The sequence below is a fragment of the Hyaloscypha bicolor genome (assembly GCF_002865645.1).
Source record: "Hyaloscypha bicolor E unplaced genomic scaffold K444scaffold_169, whole genome shotgun sequence".
NCBI classification, from domain to species: domain Eukaryota; kingdom Fungi; phylum Ascomycota; class Leotiomycetes; order Helotiales; family Hyaloscyphaceae; genus Hyaloscypha; species Hyaloscypha bicolor.
Genome location: NW_020194671.1, coordinates 85,633 through 99,270, shown reverse-complemented (window position 1 = coordinate 99,270; position 13,638 = coordinate 85,633). Strand labels below are relative to the sequence as shown.

Genomic DNA, 13,638 nt, shown 5'->3' with positions numbered 1-13,638 from the left:
GCAGAATTCAAGTAAAGAAGCTCGCCTATCTCGCAGTCATAATTTCAAGTGTTATGAGCAACTGTAGAGGCCTTAAGAGAGTGATCGAAACAACATCATGGGATGAAGACTACAACTGGCGTCTTCTGCCGACTGTGATAGAGAATGCTGCAAGAATGAATCTAAACCGCGTTCTATTCGTTTCTAATGACTGATAAATCGCCGAGGGTTCCTACGACACTACACATCGCATTTACTCAAACGCCATTAATCCAATGGCATGGTGAATCGAGGTATTGTCTAAATAGATAAATCGTGATTCGTTCCTGGGTATTCTCAATTGCTACGAACTGCACTGCTAGCTGTCTGCCGGAGTCGTGCCACAATATCGAATACAACTCAGTCACATCTCCCATATACTTTACAATAGCAAGTACTTGGCTCTGGACAACTATAACATGCATCAGTAATTTCTCAAATACTTAATCCCTTGCACGACTTACAAAAGTGGCTCCTTCCCAAAAATTACATGCCACAAAAACTCCATAACCCTTCCGCTTTCGTAGTCATCTAATTCTGTATCTAGAACCCATTGACGATACCTGATATAGTCCTCGAGAGGTCTCTTCATGACTTGAAGTCGCGAAACTGCGAACTGTGCACAACACGGTTGACCCACCATCTCCGGCACCTCATCCTCCGTCCCATTAGATCCTGAGCCCAAAACGTCAAGCCACAATTGCTTCGAGACGTGAAGATTTGGCTTGATATCCTTGGGTCGGCAGCCTGGTTTCCAATTACATCGCAAGTTGACGTATCCGGATTCCTGGACGTACGACAGGTTAAGGGATTTCATAGAGCGAACATTGTCCCAGTCCCAAGCGTCGATATGCCAACCTTGTTCGCGACCACTGCGATGAGCGTGGAGGAAAACAAGGGTAGAGGGGAGAGAGTGGTAATTCGATATGATGTAAGTGAGGTAAGCGAGGGATTCGTGCCCTTTATTAGTGGATGTGTGGAGTCGGGCCGAGGGATCGTCGACGGTATAGATCGCCCGTTGCCAGCTACCAAATGTCAATAAAAATCTTTCTGAGAACTCAACAAGAAGAATCAGGTAAGGATTACTTGGGCAAGTGCTCGGCAACCCAAGACGTGTCTTCTAAAGCTAGCCTCGCCATGACTATCACTTTATCCCCGACCTCTCCTTCTCTGAGGCCGTCGTCATAGAGAGGAAATGACCACCATGCTTTATTATACTCGGTGTATCGGTAGTAGGCCAGCAGAAACAGAGCTATTGCTGATATGGGCAGCAATACTCTGTATTTATTCGCCATGAACGTGGGTTCTGTTAAAGGACAAAGGGGCAAGTTCGAAGTCGGACATGAACAATTTAGGTCCCAAAACAAGGTCAAATGGGGAGAGCGAAATAGAGCGAGTACAACCAGGTCAGAGTAACCGATGCGCAGACTCCACACCCATTTTGAAAGGTGTCGAGATACAGGGGTATCGAAACCAACAATCCAGGCCTAGCGCCTGCCTGCAGGAGAGTGCCTCATTTACGAGTTACACAGCATTGTCTTCAGCGGGGCGTGCCAAATGCGGCACTTCACACGAAACCTCCAGCGGCAGGGCCCGTCAAAGGATGCAAAACGGACCGAAGCCCCGGAATGGATGAATATTGAACGATCAAATGTGATATGAACACAACCTGGAATTTCTCGTATCTGGAGCGCAGCCAATTGGTCGAATCTGGTGGTAAAGCTTCGGTAAAGCTTCTGCTGTCTCAGCCCTCAAGCCGCAGGTAATTCAATCCAGTCCAATCGAAAGTTAGTGGCTCAGGAGGATCTAAGCCATGTTTCAATGGGGCTTCGCGTGATCCTGCGGTCTTGAATCAAATGCTTTCGCTGTCAAAAGCAATGCAGAATTTCTGCGACCGAAGGGAACTGACCGGGAAACTTCTGTCAATGTTTCATTTACTGCGGCAGAGCTAGGGAGAACCCAACCCAATCCATCGGGATGCATTTCTGCGGCTGCCTGGTGTATCGTATGAACAGGATAGGCTAAAGTCCCCGGCATCTCCATTGTGACCACTGAGGAAGGCCTAGAGCGAGAAGCGTGGCGGACCGCGAGAGAATTAAAACACTGCCGAGCTTGTGATTTGGTCAACTTGAGGTGGAAATTAGTGGGAATTGGTGTTATTTCCTGGGTGGTATTGCTTTTTCAGGGGACAGGTCCACACTAAAAGCCACCTGGGCGCGCAACCACCATTTAGATCCTGGCATATCCCATGTCCCAGAACCCTGCCTCCATCTTTGTCGCGTGAATAAAGATTTTTACTAATTCTTCAATGCGTGAAGGGGAAACCTTCTGTGCATGCTCGTCCAACAATGCTGGCGCAAAAGTCAGTGTGAGTTTTCGAAGCCTTGAAGATGCCCAAGCCTACCAATGCCCAACCTAACAGCCTCATCGTAATCCTCAGCAGCATAGTTTTCAATCCATTTCCAATACCGATTTCCTTCGCGTAGTGTCTTCGGATCTGAGTACAGTCTCTTTGCGATAACCCCATATCCAATCAGGCAAGGAGCCAGTGCTACCTGCAGCGCAAGCCAGTCGTCACTGGAACCAGTATCAAGGACGAATCTAGTATATGCTGTACACGCCTGGCTCTCCTCAACTTTCAGCACGTCTTCTTTTGATAGCCCAAACTCAGCACAGTATCCAAGATGAAGGCTCATCTCGCGGTTGATGTGCAGGACAATTTCTGCTGAACGGACGATTTCTTCCAAGTTCTTCGTTTTGAAGCCTGCAAGAGAGTTGGCTCTGGCAAATTGAATGAGGTAGAGGTAGTCCTGGATGAGGTAATATTTGAAGGCTTCGATGGGTAGCGTACCATCCGCCAGGCGCTCCAGGAAGACATGCTCAGTGTGCTTCTTCCATGCAACCGCTACATCCGGGCGGGCGAGGAGGTATTCGATGAATCCGCCAGGAGCAAAGGGAAGAGTGTAAGTTACCGCAGCCATGTTTAAGGTGAACAGGGAATCTTCCAAGCTTCACGAGGCGAAAAGAACGCGCTTGAAACTTCGGATGAAGGAATTCAGGCGAGGTCAGACCATGCCGATCCCGGCAAAAGTGGAGACGGACTATTCTCGCATCCCACACTTCAAGTCATCTCCAGTCATGATATCATTTTCAATCCCAGACTGACGTGGGCTCCGGTATCAAGTCAGCGTTTGACAGGTCGCTCAGAAGATCCTACGTTCTCGTAAGTGAGGTCCGAACGAGATGGTGCACAATATTCAGGGGGATGTTTCCACGTATAGAGCCTACCCCGTGCCCCGAGATCGGACACAAATCAACGCAGATAAGAGTCCATGAGATTAGACACAGGCTCCCAGGAAGACTTCCCCGATGTTGATCTGTTTGTCACAAATGAAACTACGAGACACCCATAGATTTAGTCTTCAGCATGACGCAGGACGGAGTAACAGTTGGTCATGGAGCAATTAACACTCTAGGCCCGATTACTCGAGCAGACACTCTAGATGAAGGCAAGGGAAGGTAGCCAGCACTCAAGCTGCAAGAGAGGAAGCTCAGTTAGTAATAGGTCCAATCAAGCTCGGCGTGATGAAGTGTACTTACTTAAACTGTGTAGGAAACTCTTGGTCCGTTACTCAATCAGGAACCCATCATAACGAGGCTTATTAATTTCAGGTGCTCCATTGCACTTATGCCATGGTTCAGAATTTCAACTTCATTCGTTGCACTCTACTTCATTAGAGGAGCTCGTATGACTTACGGTACAAGAATTGCTTCGGGAGTACCCTTGGCAATTTGGTAATTTTGTAGGGCTTTCAATTTCATGAAAATTTCCTAACTTGTGACAGGGCCACCTATCTTGTTTTCAATGGTCTTCAGCTTTATCACTGCCACAGTCATTGAGGAGGTCTGTTCGGCATTACCATCTGCTGGATCAACCTATATCTGGGCAGCAGAAGCTGGGGGGTTTAAGTACCGAAGGCCGCTTGGTTTTGTAGTTGCGTGGTGGAGTACGACAGCTTGGACCACCTTCTGTGCAAGTAAGAGGCCGGATCCTTGATTCTGCTGTACTCATGCTGATAAGTCTCCGGGTAACACACAAGGAACTGTAGTGCGCGCGAAGGTGTTGAGAATAATTAATGAATTTATAAGAAGTACCTTGCGGGTTTCCTGAATAAATAAAAATTTGATAGGCGCCGACTAGTCCAAATTTGAATGTGAGAAGTTTGGGACCGATGTAAGCTATCAAAAGTTGGTTGGATCAGCTTGCGGGTCGGTTCGTCCCGCTCTTTAGCACCCATATTGTCATGCGTTCGTGAGACAAGGGTACCAACTCGAGAATATCAATGCAATATTCTAATAGTTGTGCGAGTGCACATGCGTCGGTTCTAGATTCTAAACATGGGAACTGGGTTTTCAGGAGTGTGCAACGCTTAAAATGGGGGCGGGACGCCGGGATAGGCATGTGGACCCTCGTCCCAGCTTATCACAGAAAACTACTGTAGCTCTGCCAAAGAAAGGAAGTTCTGAAGTCGAGAACACAGGGCGAGGGTTCTTAATATTGAGCAGGCAGTTGGAACCATATCTCGATTCACTGTCCAGTCACCCCAAAGCCAGCTCATTCACTGAAAGATGGCCCCATCAAAGTCCTTGCCACTCGTCGGATCTGTGATAGTGTAATTCCCAAAGCAAGAGTAGTTGTAGTTTGCCATCACAGTGTTGTTCTGTTGGCTCCTCATAAAATCCCCCAAGGCGCACATCCCATCAACTCTCCCCGAGATATAATTTCCACAGGCTCCTCCTCTAATTGTGTTGAGGGGCAAGATTCTGTGGTTCAACCGCATCCTGACGAATTTATGGGTTGCATTGGAGGCATTGTATCCGTATTGACCAGGGGTGTACGATACTCTGGATTTCTCCACTGGTGCTGGGTCCGACAACGAGCAGCCGATGGTCTCGGTGATGAGACGTGCGCCGAAAGGAGTCAAGTGTGAGAGTATGAAGTGTCGATGTGGATTGGGTGGAAACTGCGTCAAACTTGGTGGGTCACGGATGTAATCAAGCGACATAGCAGTCAGGACGGAAATGATGATGTCGTCATGTGAGAAGTCGGCGTAGAAAGGCTGGTTAGTTGGGAAGGTTGTTGCATCTCCATCGAGTGTTGAATTGACTGAGCTGGACGAGCTCGAGATAAGGGTGCGATTCAAACCTGCGAGAAGTTCTTGAAGATATCCAAGTCCTTGGGCACGACCCGTTGGGTTTCCGAAAGCGTAGTCGTAGTAGTCTGTTGGTGATCAGCAAAATCTTGAGGAGAGAAATGCATGTACTAACACTCCACGTCCAATGTGTTCTCAAAGCCAGCCCATTCATCAGCAGTGAAGAGCTCGCAGAAATCAGACATCCCAAGGTATCCGTGTTCGTATGCACAGATGCTTTGCATTGCGTAGGTATCATTGACAGTGAGTGTGAGCCCCTCCGGTGCATGCTTCTGCAGTCTGGCTGTTGCAGCCGTCAAATACTTGGGGAGATACGTGAACAGGTCCAGGTCTCCAAGGACCCCAGTCGTAGCATCGTTGACGTTAAAACAGCTGTCATATGAAGCTAGGCTGTTGTTTTCAGTCCCTCCCTCGGGAATAATCACCACCTTGTAGGGTTTGGTAACATTCGCAAATGTTGGATTTGGAACAATAGGGAAGCTTGATCCGAAGAACCCTAGAGCCTAGTTGATCTCGCTATTCTCAATTCGAGATTGACCAGTAGTCCTCAACACTACAGGAGCTCGATCAGTTCCATCAGGGAAGCTGGAATTATACGCAATTTGCCCAACGGTGGCATTATATAAGGTTCGGCCGTATCTGTTCCAGAATGAAACACCAGATGCAAGTTCCGTTGTTGCTCCAATTCCCGTGAGAAGTCCAGTGTCGACGATTGGATATCGGTATGTGTTCAAGAAACTCAAGGGACCTGCGAATGATCCCGTGGAGTTGGAAGAAGAGGTTAAGTTGGAAAGCTTTATTGAAAATCGTTGATCATTCTCCCCGTCATCAATAGAGCCTGTGGGAAATCGCTGCGCGTGGCGTTGGAGAGTTTGAACTGATTCCTTGATGAGTTCAGCAGGATTTCGAGCAATATGAATTTATTTTGCTTACAATCTGACAACCGTCCGGAAGACCAACAAATCTAACACCGAAATGATCCTCAGGGTTGTCAGCGTAAGGTGAGATTTGACCCCAGTATCTTTGAATCTTGGCGATGTCGGTGAGAAGGTCTTGTGCTCTAACAGCAAGCACCGAGATAGCAACAGCACAGACAAGATTTAATGCGTGCATCATGAAAGCGTGAGGGAAGCAAGTGAGAGAGAGGAGAGGAGGTTTAGAGCGAAAGGTGAATGAATAGTTTGAAATGTAATGTGCAGTGGAAAGTTCGGCCGACCAGATCAGCGCGGAAGCTTCAACCGTGGAGGTGCTAAGCAAGGGCATTGGAGCAACCAAAACAGGAAAGAGAAACGGAAGTCGGCTCGTTTATCTCAATGTTTTTAACTTTCGGACCTGCTTCCGGATCGAGTTTTCCTTCACCGAGGGCTGCATGAAAAAGCTTGATAAGTGGGATGCAATACCCCGCCAACATTGAACGAAAGATGACGTTGTCCCGATCTCTACAAGCGGGCAACTAAAGGACGGGACTGCTGACTACTTGAAGCTTGACAGAACACTGATATAACGCTTGCATGTGGGGTTGAGGATTGGATTTTCTCACGGGGATCTTCCGTTGACACACGTCAGCAGTTGACGATGAAGGGTGGACGACACTAACACCGGCAGGTCGCGGGTTCCATCACTCTGGTTCCGGGAAGGAACATGTAGAAAAACTGAAATTCTCGTGATTTGGATCGAAAATGGACAATATCGCTGCCCGAGGTTAGTGTCCAAGTGCAAAAGTTGATCGACTATCGAACTCAGGGCACTGGCACAGCAGTGTAGCAAAGGTTGGGATAGAAATGGGCCTGCTCACGCCGAAAACGACGCTTCCAAACTCGTGAAGGATAGACCACAGTCAACTCTTTGGGCCCAATGGCCAACATGCGATGAAAATTCTGGTAGTCTTTTCAAGCGAATACTTTTCCTTTGAAGATCGATGGTGGAACTTTTCTCATGACTTAAAGGTTTTGCCCCATGGTTGGAAGTCAAGTTGAAGACGAGCTGAGCTTCTTGCACTAGGAAGACAAGATTGAAGTTCAGAGGAGCAGAAAGAAAGCAGCTGCAAAGAAAACCCGGTTAGTTAGTACTGCAGCATTCGGCCAGGAATGCAAAACGAAAGAATGATGCAGCAGCAGCAACATTCCAACTTCGAAATACGTCAAGGACACAAAATCATCAAGCTTTCGACTTGGGACGGCCCCTTGGGCTAGAATCTCAATTCATGAGATATCTGTATAGCCTTCAATTACGCTGCAAATGTTTTCCCACCCGTCTCCCAAAACCCGCAAATGCAAGCACTCTATTCTACCTCTTCATCCTCCGCCGCATCACCATTGGCCGACTCCTCAGCGCCACCATTCACGTCAATGAGGCTGACTCCCCCTTCACTCTCGAGCTTCAAATACTCTTCCCACTCGGGGAATAGCTCATCGTCTTCACCTGGAACACCCACAGTCTTCGCTACTCGGCCCTTCTTCTCTTTCTCCAAACTCTGCTTCCATAACCCGACTGTCTTGACTGTGAGACTCGGCTTGTACGTTTGCGAGAACAGGACGGCTTCCGCTGTTCGTCCAGTCTTCGTGAGGAGATCGATGCAGCCTTCCACATCAGCGAGTTGCCAAAGACAAGTGAAAGCAACGTTGTGAGCCCCAGCTTCTTGTGCTTGGGCACTCAATGCTCGAAGACCATCACGATCACCAGTTGAAGAGTGCAGCAGTAACAACGAGCCGAGGTCCTTGGCGCTTTTGAAGCACTCCGCTGCTAGGGCGACATCCCAGGCAGTTAGAGCTGCGTCGCCGACCGTCTTCCACTTGTGTTCCACATCAGCTTCCCGTGCCAACTCCAGGGCAATTGGCAGGTGACCTAGCGCAAGTGCTAACTCAAACTTGTGCTCTGGATCTGTCGCAACCTCAAGTGCGAGTTCCTTATGGCCTTGGCCTTCGAGGAAGCGGGCGATCTTGTTCAATTGGTCTGCTGGAATTGAAGGAAGGAGTTCTGACGCTGATTCCATATCATCACGAAGAACTAGCGTTTGGTATTCGACCACGGAGAGTGAGAGGGAGAAGGAAGTAACGTTGACATCCTTGTCACAGAGGTAAATTCGGGAGTCGCGTTGGATATAGCCTAGCAGGTACATTGGCTGATCGAAGTGTGAAATGGTGTATGTTTGGTCACCAACAAGGTAGTTCAGACGGTTCGTGCTGTTGGTGTAGATGAAGCAATCCCCAACCCATTCTCCAGTTCGTACGCTGGAAGGTGTTAGCGTTGTGAATGGGAAGTAGGAGAGTTGCTTGCCTCTCGTTGATGTCTGTGACGACCTCGAAAGCTGCTTCAACTCCATCATCCTCAACTTGGTCAGCTTGCACAGCTGCGACGTAGTTCTCCCTTGAAAATCGAAGAACATAGAACGTGTCTTCGCAAGCAATCGAAACGAGCTCGCCATTTTCGGACCAGTAGACCTGCACTTGTTAGTTAAGCCCAGAGAAAGTTTCCAGCAACACAAACCTCCTTAGGATCAACTTCAATCCTTCTAACCAAACCGCCAGTCTGCCAATCAAAGAACCCAATACCCCCTTGTCCCTTTACGCCAAGCAAAACGCCACCAGTCAGACCCTCTGCCTGGAAACCAACATCAAGACCACCGGCCTTCTCGACGAAGTTTTTGAAGATCTTGACACTTGTTGCGGATTCTCGGATGGCGTAATCATTGCTATTATCTTTCGAACCCCAGACGAAATCCAACGCCGAACCGAACGCCTTGTTTCTCCACGCCAGGGCTGTGTAGATGATGAATTCTCCGTCCCCGCAAACCGAGACGAATCGACCGTTGGGGGAGTGGAGGAGGGTCTGGGGATAAACTTCGCAGGTTCCGAGATCTTTCGTTGGGAGGGAAATCGGGTCGTTGTCTTTCAGGGAAGCATCTGCACTAAGGTCAGCATTGCGCACTATCAAGTCGAACAACAAAGCTCACCTCCGCCCTTGATTATTGACGAAACCACTTCGCTGTGTCTCGCCCAGATCAACTTTCCAGAGCTATCCATCGACACAGCTGGCTCCTCTCGGCCCATCTTCACGACCACCGCACCCTCATCGAAACCAACAGCCACACCTTGCTTCCCTCTTTGGTAGCTGACACACCACGCCCGCTCCAAACCATAGTTCAACGATTGCTCGAGTCTATAAGTGTTTGCATGCCATATCTTGACTGTTCCATCTTCAGATCCAGATATGATGACTGGTAATTCGGGGTGATAGCAGGCAAACGAAACATTGCTGGTGTGGCCCTCCAGAGTAGCAATCAATGACTTCGTGGTGTAATCCCAAATCTTGACTGTCCGGTCATCTGAAGTTGTGAGGAGGTATGGCTTGTCGGATTGAGGGTAGTAATCAACATGGTTGACACCCTTGGTCTCGTGGGCCTCAAGTGTGAAGTTCGCAGTCGGAGAACCCAAACTCCAGATCTTGACCGTTCTGTCCAAACACGCCGAGGCAAAGGTATTCGTATCTTTAGGATTGATGGCCAGTCCCATCACATAATGGCTGTGTCCTTCGAAAACCTGTACGCATTTCCATGACTTGTCCCAATCCCAGAGCTTGATTGTCATATCATCGGAGGCGGTCAAAACGAATGGTTGTGAGGGGTGAACGACGATTGCTCGAATGTAATCGGGGTGTGCTTCGAAGGAGGTGATCTTCTCGGAGGTGTTGTAGTTGTAGACTCGAAGTTGAAAATCATCTGAACCACAGACAATCCAGTTCTTCCGGGCGACGAATCTACCAGCTCGGACGGGAACATCTGTCAATTCGAAAGTCTTCACTATCGCCTGGGAAAGAGTTAGTAGGCGTTGAGGAGAGCTGGAGAATTGCGCATACTTGGGTCTCATATGACCAGATGTAGACATGGCCTAGAAAGCAGAAGCATCAGCAAGAAGAGTATGCCATTGTTTGCGCTGGTGGACATACCGCTATACAGCGTGGTGAGGATCCATGGCTCGACTGGATGGAAATCGATTCCCTTGACTCGCTCACTCCGCGCAAACAGTTGTCTCTGTATTTTGTAAACCGAGTTAGCTGTGTTCACATCCATCTCGCCCACCACCACGGTCTCGCGCAATCCCAGGGTCTTGTTCTTGTTGTCCCGCTGTGGGGAGGGGTATGCCATCTGCATGCTGTCTACTCCGTCCAAGATGACGAATATACCCCCCGGGAAAGAAGCCACGCACCTTCACGTCTAACCGCATGGTGACTGAACGCTATGCCGAAAGAACCACCGCGGTGAAGGGGGAAGAAGAAGGGCGGGTGGCTTTTTGGGCGCCAGGGACCACGTTCGGGATTTGCAAGTCGTCGTCAGTCGAGGGAGGCAGGATCGAGGGAGAAGAGGGAATGGGGGAATTTCTAGTCGAGTCCGCAGATGCGCAGGAGTAGGAGTCGTGGATTGAAGCAATCAATTCTGGAGGTTGTGGCTGTAATTGAAGCTCGAAATCGAGATTCGTGGTCTTTGGCTCCGGTGCTTGCAGTGCGTTTTGTGGAGCCGCCTAACGCGCCATATTGGGACTAGCCTTGTGAGATTATGGTCTCAAAAGTCACATGGAGACTGAACAACAACGACAGCATCGCTCATCACCAGCATCAATCTGGATGCTGAGACACAGTAACTCATCGTGCAGAAGACAATATCAAGTTATGTTGATCATTCTTTATATTTTTTGCCAGCCGCTGCTGTCCTCGAAGGGCTTGAGACGCTAACACAACCTGATCCAATCGAGGTTGAGATACATCGCAATAAAACGCCCCAATATCCTCCCGTATTCGCCGTAAAACATAGCAAGATCGAATGAACGCTCTCTATGCTTCTGCTTGAACCCTTTTCACGATTTCCACGACGTGCGGGAACAACTTATCACTAGCCGTCAAGCCACAGACCTTCTCGACAACCGCCTCAGGAGCATTTGAGCTCATGATCTTGGCCAACTCCGCACTCTCATCATCACCTTCCACATTCTGGAAGCGGAAAGCCATCTCCGCCGCGTCAAGAAGGGCGCCGAAGGCTTTCCCGTCCTCTGCAAGTTCGGCAGCAGGGCCGATGAATCGCTCCCTGCGACTGAGTTTTCGTAGGGGAGCACGGCCAACACGCTCGACGGCATCCTCAAGATGAGGGTTGCCAATACGAGTGATGATCTTGTCGACGTAGTCTTTCTGTTCTTGTTCGTCGATGCCGTGCTTTCCTACGATCAGCGTACTTGTCTCGGCCAATGCCTTGCGGACCTCGTCCATGATGACTGGCTCCTGTAGCGCATCGTACACCGTGGTCTTCTTGTGGTAATATCCGTGGTACGCTGCGGCAGCGTGGCCGGTGTTGACGGTGAACAGCTTTCGCTCGATATATGGGATCAGGTCGTCAACCCACTTGATTCCCTTGATGGCGGGGGGTTCGTGGTCGTGGAAGGGCGACTTGTCGACGACCCATTCGTAGAACTTCTCGAGCTTCACGTCGAGGCCAGCGCCGGGATCTTGTGCAGGAACGATGCGGTCGATGGCAGAATTTGCATATCTGGCTCGCTCGTGGTGGTCGTCGAGTCGGTGTTCTGGCGTGCACTTGGGGTGCATGATGTGTTCGGCCAGTGTGTCCGTTGCGCCAATCGCGTTTTCACACGCAATTACGGCGATTGGTGTGGCTTCGTTTGGTCGTGCATCAACTCCCTTTGCGATGACAGGGGCGATAAACTTGAGGATATTTGGGCCAACTGAGCAAGTGACGATGTCTGCAGTGGTGATTTCCTTGATGACGTCGGCTTCGTGGGTTTTCGAGTTGATGGCCCGGTAATTTGTGATGACCGACTCGCTGTTGCCCTCGGCTCCTACCTGGATGACCTTGTAGGATTTCGATGCTTGCAGCTGGTCGATAATGCTGTCCATCACATCGCAGAAGACGACCTCGTACCCCGAGTTGTGGAGGCTGCCGCAGTCAGCGCCTTGAACCTACCTGGTTGTGATGCGGATCAGGACACCTACAATTCAGCAACAAACCCTCTGCCGATGTTACCGGCTCCGAAATGTACAGCCTTCATGGTGTTGATTTGGGGATTTGGGGATTTGGGGATTTGGTGGGCAAAGGGGGTTAGACAAAGCGGGGCAACCAAAGAGTGGCTCGATGGGACTGGAACCAGGCAGTCACAAGAGATGCAGCTCGCCTCGGTCCAGACGTGGCAAGTTTCAATGCAGTGAAGGCGGATTGAGAGTGAAGATAGAGGGGTGCGCATGCGGGCCTACTTATAAGATGGGGGCACTCGCGCGTAAACGGTGAAGCGAGGGGCAGAGGGGAGAGCAGCAGGAGAGGAGCAGGAGAGGAGCAGAAGCAAGCAAACAAGGCTGGGACAATGATGCAGGTGGAGGGGAGGGGCATGGAGAACATGAGGCATCGGCAAGGCCAGCCCTTGGCCCTTCGATCCTCACTTCACCCATTCGATCCAGGCCACAGGCCACAGGCTTACCCACAGGCCACAGGCCACTGACAACCTTTTCGCGGGGGGGTTCTGGTTGGCCAGCAGGAGGCCGGCACGGGGTGGGGGGACCATTACAGCGATTGGATTGTGGGTGCGAGCGCGTTACACGCGCAAGGGTGCCGCCCACCACGCCCATGACGCAAAGCCCCGGGGCTGCAGCCAGATATGCAGGCAATCGGCTCAGGCCTTCGCTGCCGCCCAGCACGGCGAACGGCAACATGCGGTGGCTTGCCACCCCGGCCCACCCTTCCACGCCTTCTTCCGGACGACGGCGACGCATTGACTTCATCCCACCATCCATCCAACCCTCCACCCCGCCAACCCACCACCATCCATCCATCCCTCCAACCCATCCCTCCAGCCCACCTCCAACATCAATGCCCTGATATTCTCAACGACAATCTTATCAGGAACGTTTGTCAGGTACCAGCGTCTTCCGCGAATAGAATAATAGTCTCCCCTCTGTGAAGAGCCCATCTGCACGTTTACCCCACCTCGGGCCTATTTGTCCCACCACCAGTTCCTATTGTACTACTGTACTGTGCAAATCCCAGGCCCGCGTTGTCCCGCCTGCCTCTGATCCCGGCAATCTGGACCACTGTTCTGGGCATCGGACTGGGACGATATTGTGAAGCATCATCTTGCGTCTGAAGGCAACCAGCAAATTTTCTCTGTGTGCCGATTTGCTACCGTGGGATTTTTGAGCCCCACCGAAGGAAACTCAGCCTCTTCTTATCTTTGGAGGTTTTAGTGAGCCATTTTCAAAAGCACGAGCCCGACTCACGTACTCAATCGAATTCCGGGTACTGTACTGGTAAACGATGCTGGGTCTGAGCTTTTCAAACAGCACTAGACGGTGGTAACTTTGGGGTTAAAACATACAGTGGAACCCGAATCTGCAAAATGGCTTGGCTTCCCTTACC

The 13,638-nt window shown here is 50.2% G+C and overlaps 7 protein-coding genes across 7 annotated transcripts; 1 reads left to right on the top strand and 6 right to left on the bottom strand.

Moving 5' to 3' along the window:
- Positions 1-378: 378 nt before the first annotated feature.
- On the bottom strand, positions 379-1,157 carry K444DRAFT_636095 (uncharacterized protein; the record flags this gene model as incomplete). The annotated part of the gene is made up of 3 exons (XM_024883954.1): positions 379-430; positions 483-1,043; positions 1,105-1,157. 3 exons carry the CDS (start codon positions 1,155-1,157, stop codon positions 379-381), a joined length of 666 nt encoding a protein of 221 aa, XP_024729521.1.
- Positions 1,158-1,210: 53 nt separating this feature from the next.
- On the top strand, positions 1,211-1,745 carry K444DRAFT_202536 (uncharacterized protein). Its single transcript, XM_024871010.1, has one exon. The coding sequence runs from the start codon at positions 1,361-1,363 to the stop codon at positions 1,652-1,654; it is 294 nt and encodes a 97-aa protein (XP_024729520.1). The 5' UTR covers positions 1,211-1,360; the 3' UTR covers positions 1,655-1,745.
- A 502-nt stretch (positions 1,746-2,247) lies between these two features.
- Positions 2,248-2,999, bottom strand: K444DRAFT_543123 (heme oxygenase-like protein; the record flags this gene model as incomplete). Its single annotated transcript, XM_024875943.1, has 2 exons — positions 2,248-2,369; positions 2,423-2,999. 2 exons carry the CDS (start codon positions 2,997-2,999, stop codon positions 2,248-2,250), a joined length of 699 nt encoding a protein of 232 aa, XP_024729519.1.
- Positions 3,000-4,396: 1,397 nt separating this feature from the next.
- K444DRAFT_656373 (phosphoglycerate mutase-like protein) lies at positions 4,397-6,404 on the bottom strand. Its single transcript, XM_024886078.1, has 4 exons — positions 6,165-6,404; positions 5,770-6,115; positions 5,347-5,727; positions 4,397-5,299 (listed from the first exon to the last, which is right to left on the bottom strand). The coding sequence occupies exons 1-4, from the start codon at positions 6,345-6,347 to the stop codon at positions 4,638-4,640; spliced, it is 1,572 nt and encodes a 523-aa protein (XP_024729518.1). The 5' UTR covers positions 6,348-6,404; the 3' UTR covers positions 4,397-4,637.
- Positions 6,405-7,151: 747 nt separating this feature from the next.
- K444DRAFT_619867 (Coatomer, beta' subunit) lies at positions 7,152-10,693 on the bottom strand. The gene is made up of 7 exons (XM_024881596.1): positions 10,436-10,693; positions 10,176-10,260; positions 10,086-10,117; positions 9,184-10,036; positions 8,718-9,133; positions 8,508-8,671; positions 7,152-8,461 (listed from the first exon to the last, which is right to left on the bottom strand). The coding sequence occupies exons 1-7, from the start codon at positions 10,451-10,453 to the stop codon at positions 7,513-7,515; spliced, it is 2,517 nt and encodes an 838-aa protein (XP_024729517.1). The 5' UTR covers positions 10,454-10,693; the 3' UTR covers positions 7,152-7,512.
- A 182-nt stretch (positions 10,694-10,875) lies between these two features.
- Positions 10,876-12,443, bottom strand: K444DRAFT_619866 (putative mannitol-1-phosphate 5-dehydrogenase). The gene is made up of 2 exons (XM_024881595.1): positions 12,225-12,443; positions 10,876-12,168 (listed from the first exon to the last, which is right to left on the bottom strand). The coding sequence occupies exons 1-2, from the start codon at positions 12,278-12,280 to the stop codon at positions 11,058-11,060; spliced, it is 1,167 nt and encodes a 388-aa protein (XP_024729516.1). The 5' UTR covers positions 12,281-12,443; the 3' UTR covers positions 10,876-11,057.
- Positions 12,306-13,419, bottom strand: K444DRAFT_202407 (uncharacterized protein). Its single transcript, XM_024871009.1, has one exon. The coding sequence runs from the start codon at positions 13,053-13,055 to the stop codon at positions 12,483-12,485; it is 573 nt and encodes a 190-aa protein (XP_024729515.1). The 5' UTR covers positions 13,056-13,419; the 3' UTR covers positions 12,306-12,482.
- Positions 13,420-13,638: the final 219 nt, after the last annotated feature.

Coding starts and splice junctions, on each gene's coding strand:
- K444DRAFT_619866 (XM_024881595.1), bottom strand. CDS start 12,280: ATGAAGGCTGTACATTTCGGAGCCGGTAACATCGGCAGAGGGTTTGTT. Junction 12,169..12,224: donor AGAGGGTTTGTTGCTGAATT/GTAGGTGTCCTG, acceptor TGACTGCGGCAG/CCTCCACAACTCGGGGTACG.
- K444DRAFT_202536 (XM_024871010.1), top strand. CDS start 1,361: ATGAACAATTTAGGTCCCAAAACAAGGTCAAATGGGGAGAGCGAAATA.
- K444DRAFT_619867 (XM_024881596.1), bottom strand. Junction 10,037..10,085: donor TCTGGTCATATGAGACCCAA/GTATGCGCAATT, acceptor ACTCTTTCCCAG/GCGATAGTGAAGACTTTCGA. Junction 9,134..9,183: donor GTCAATAATCAAGGGCGGAG/GTGAGCTTTGTT, acceptor ACCTTAGTGCAG/ATGCTTCCCTGAAAGACAAC.
- K444DRAFT_202407 (XM_024871009.1), bottom strand. CDS start 13,055: ATGGATGGATGGTGGTGGGTTGGCGGGGTGGAGGGTTGGATGGATGGT.
- K444DRAFT_656373 (XM_024886078.1), bottom strand. CDS start 6,347: ATGATGCACGCATTAAATCTTGTCTGTGCTGTTGCTATCTCGGTGCTT. Junction 6,116..6,164: donor TTCCGGACGGTTGTCAGATT/GTAAGCAAAATA, acceptor GAACTCATCAAG/GAATCAGTTCAAACTCTCCA. Junction 5,728..5,769: donor TGTAGTGTTGAGGACTACTG/GTCAATCTCGAA, acceptor ACTAGGCTCTAG/GGTTCTTCGGATCAAGCTTC.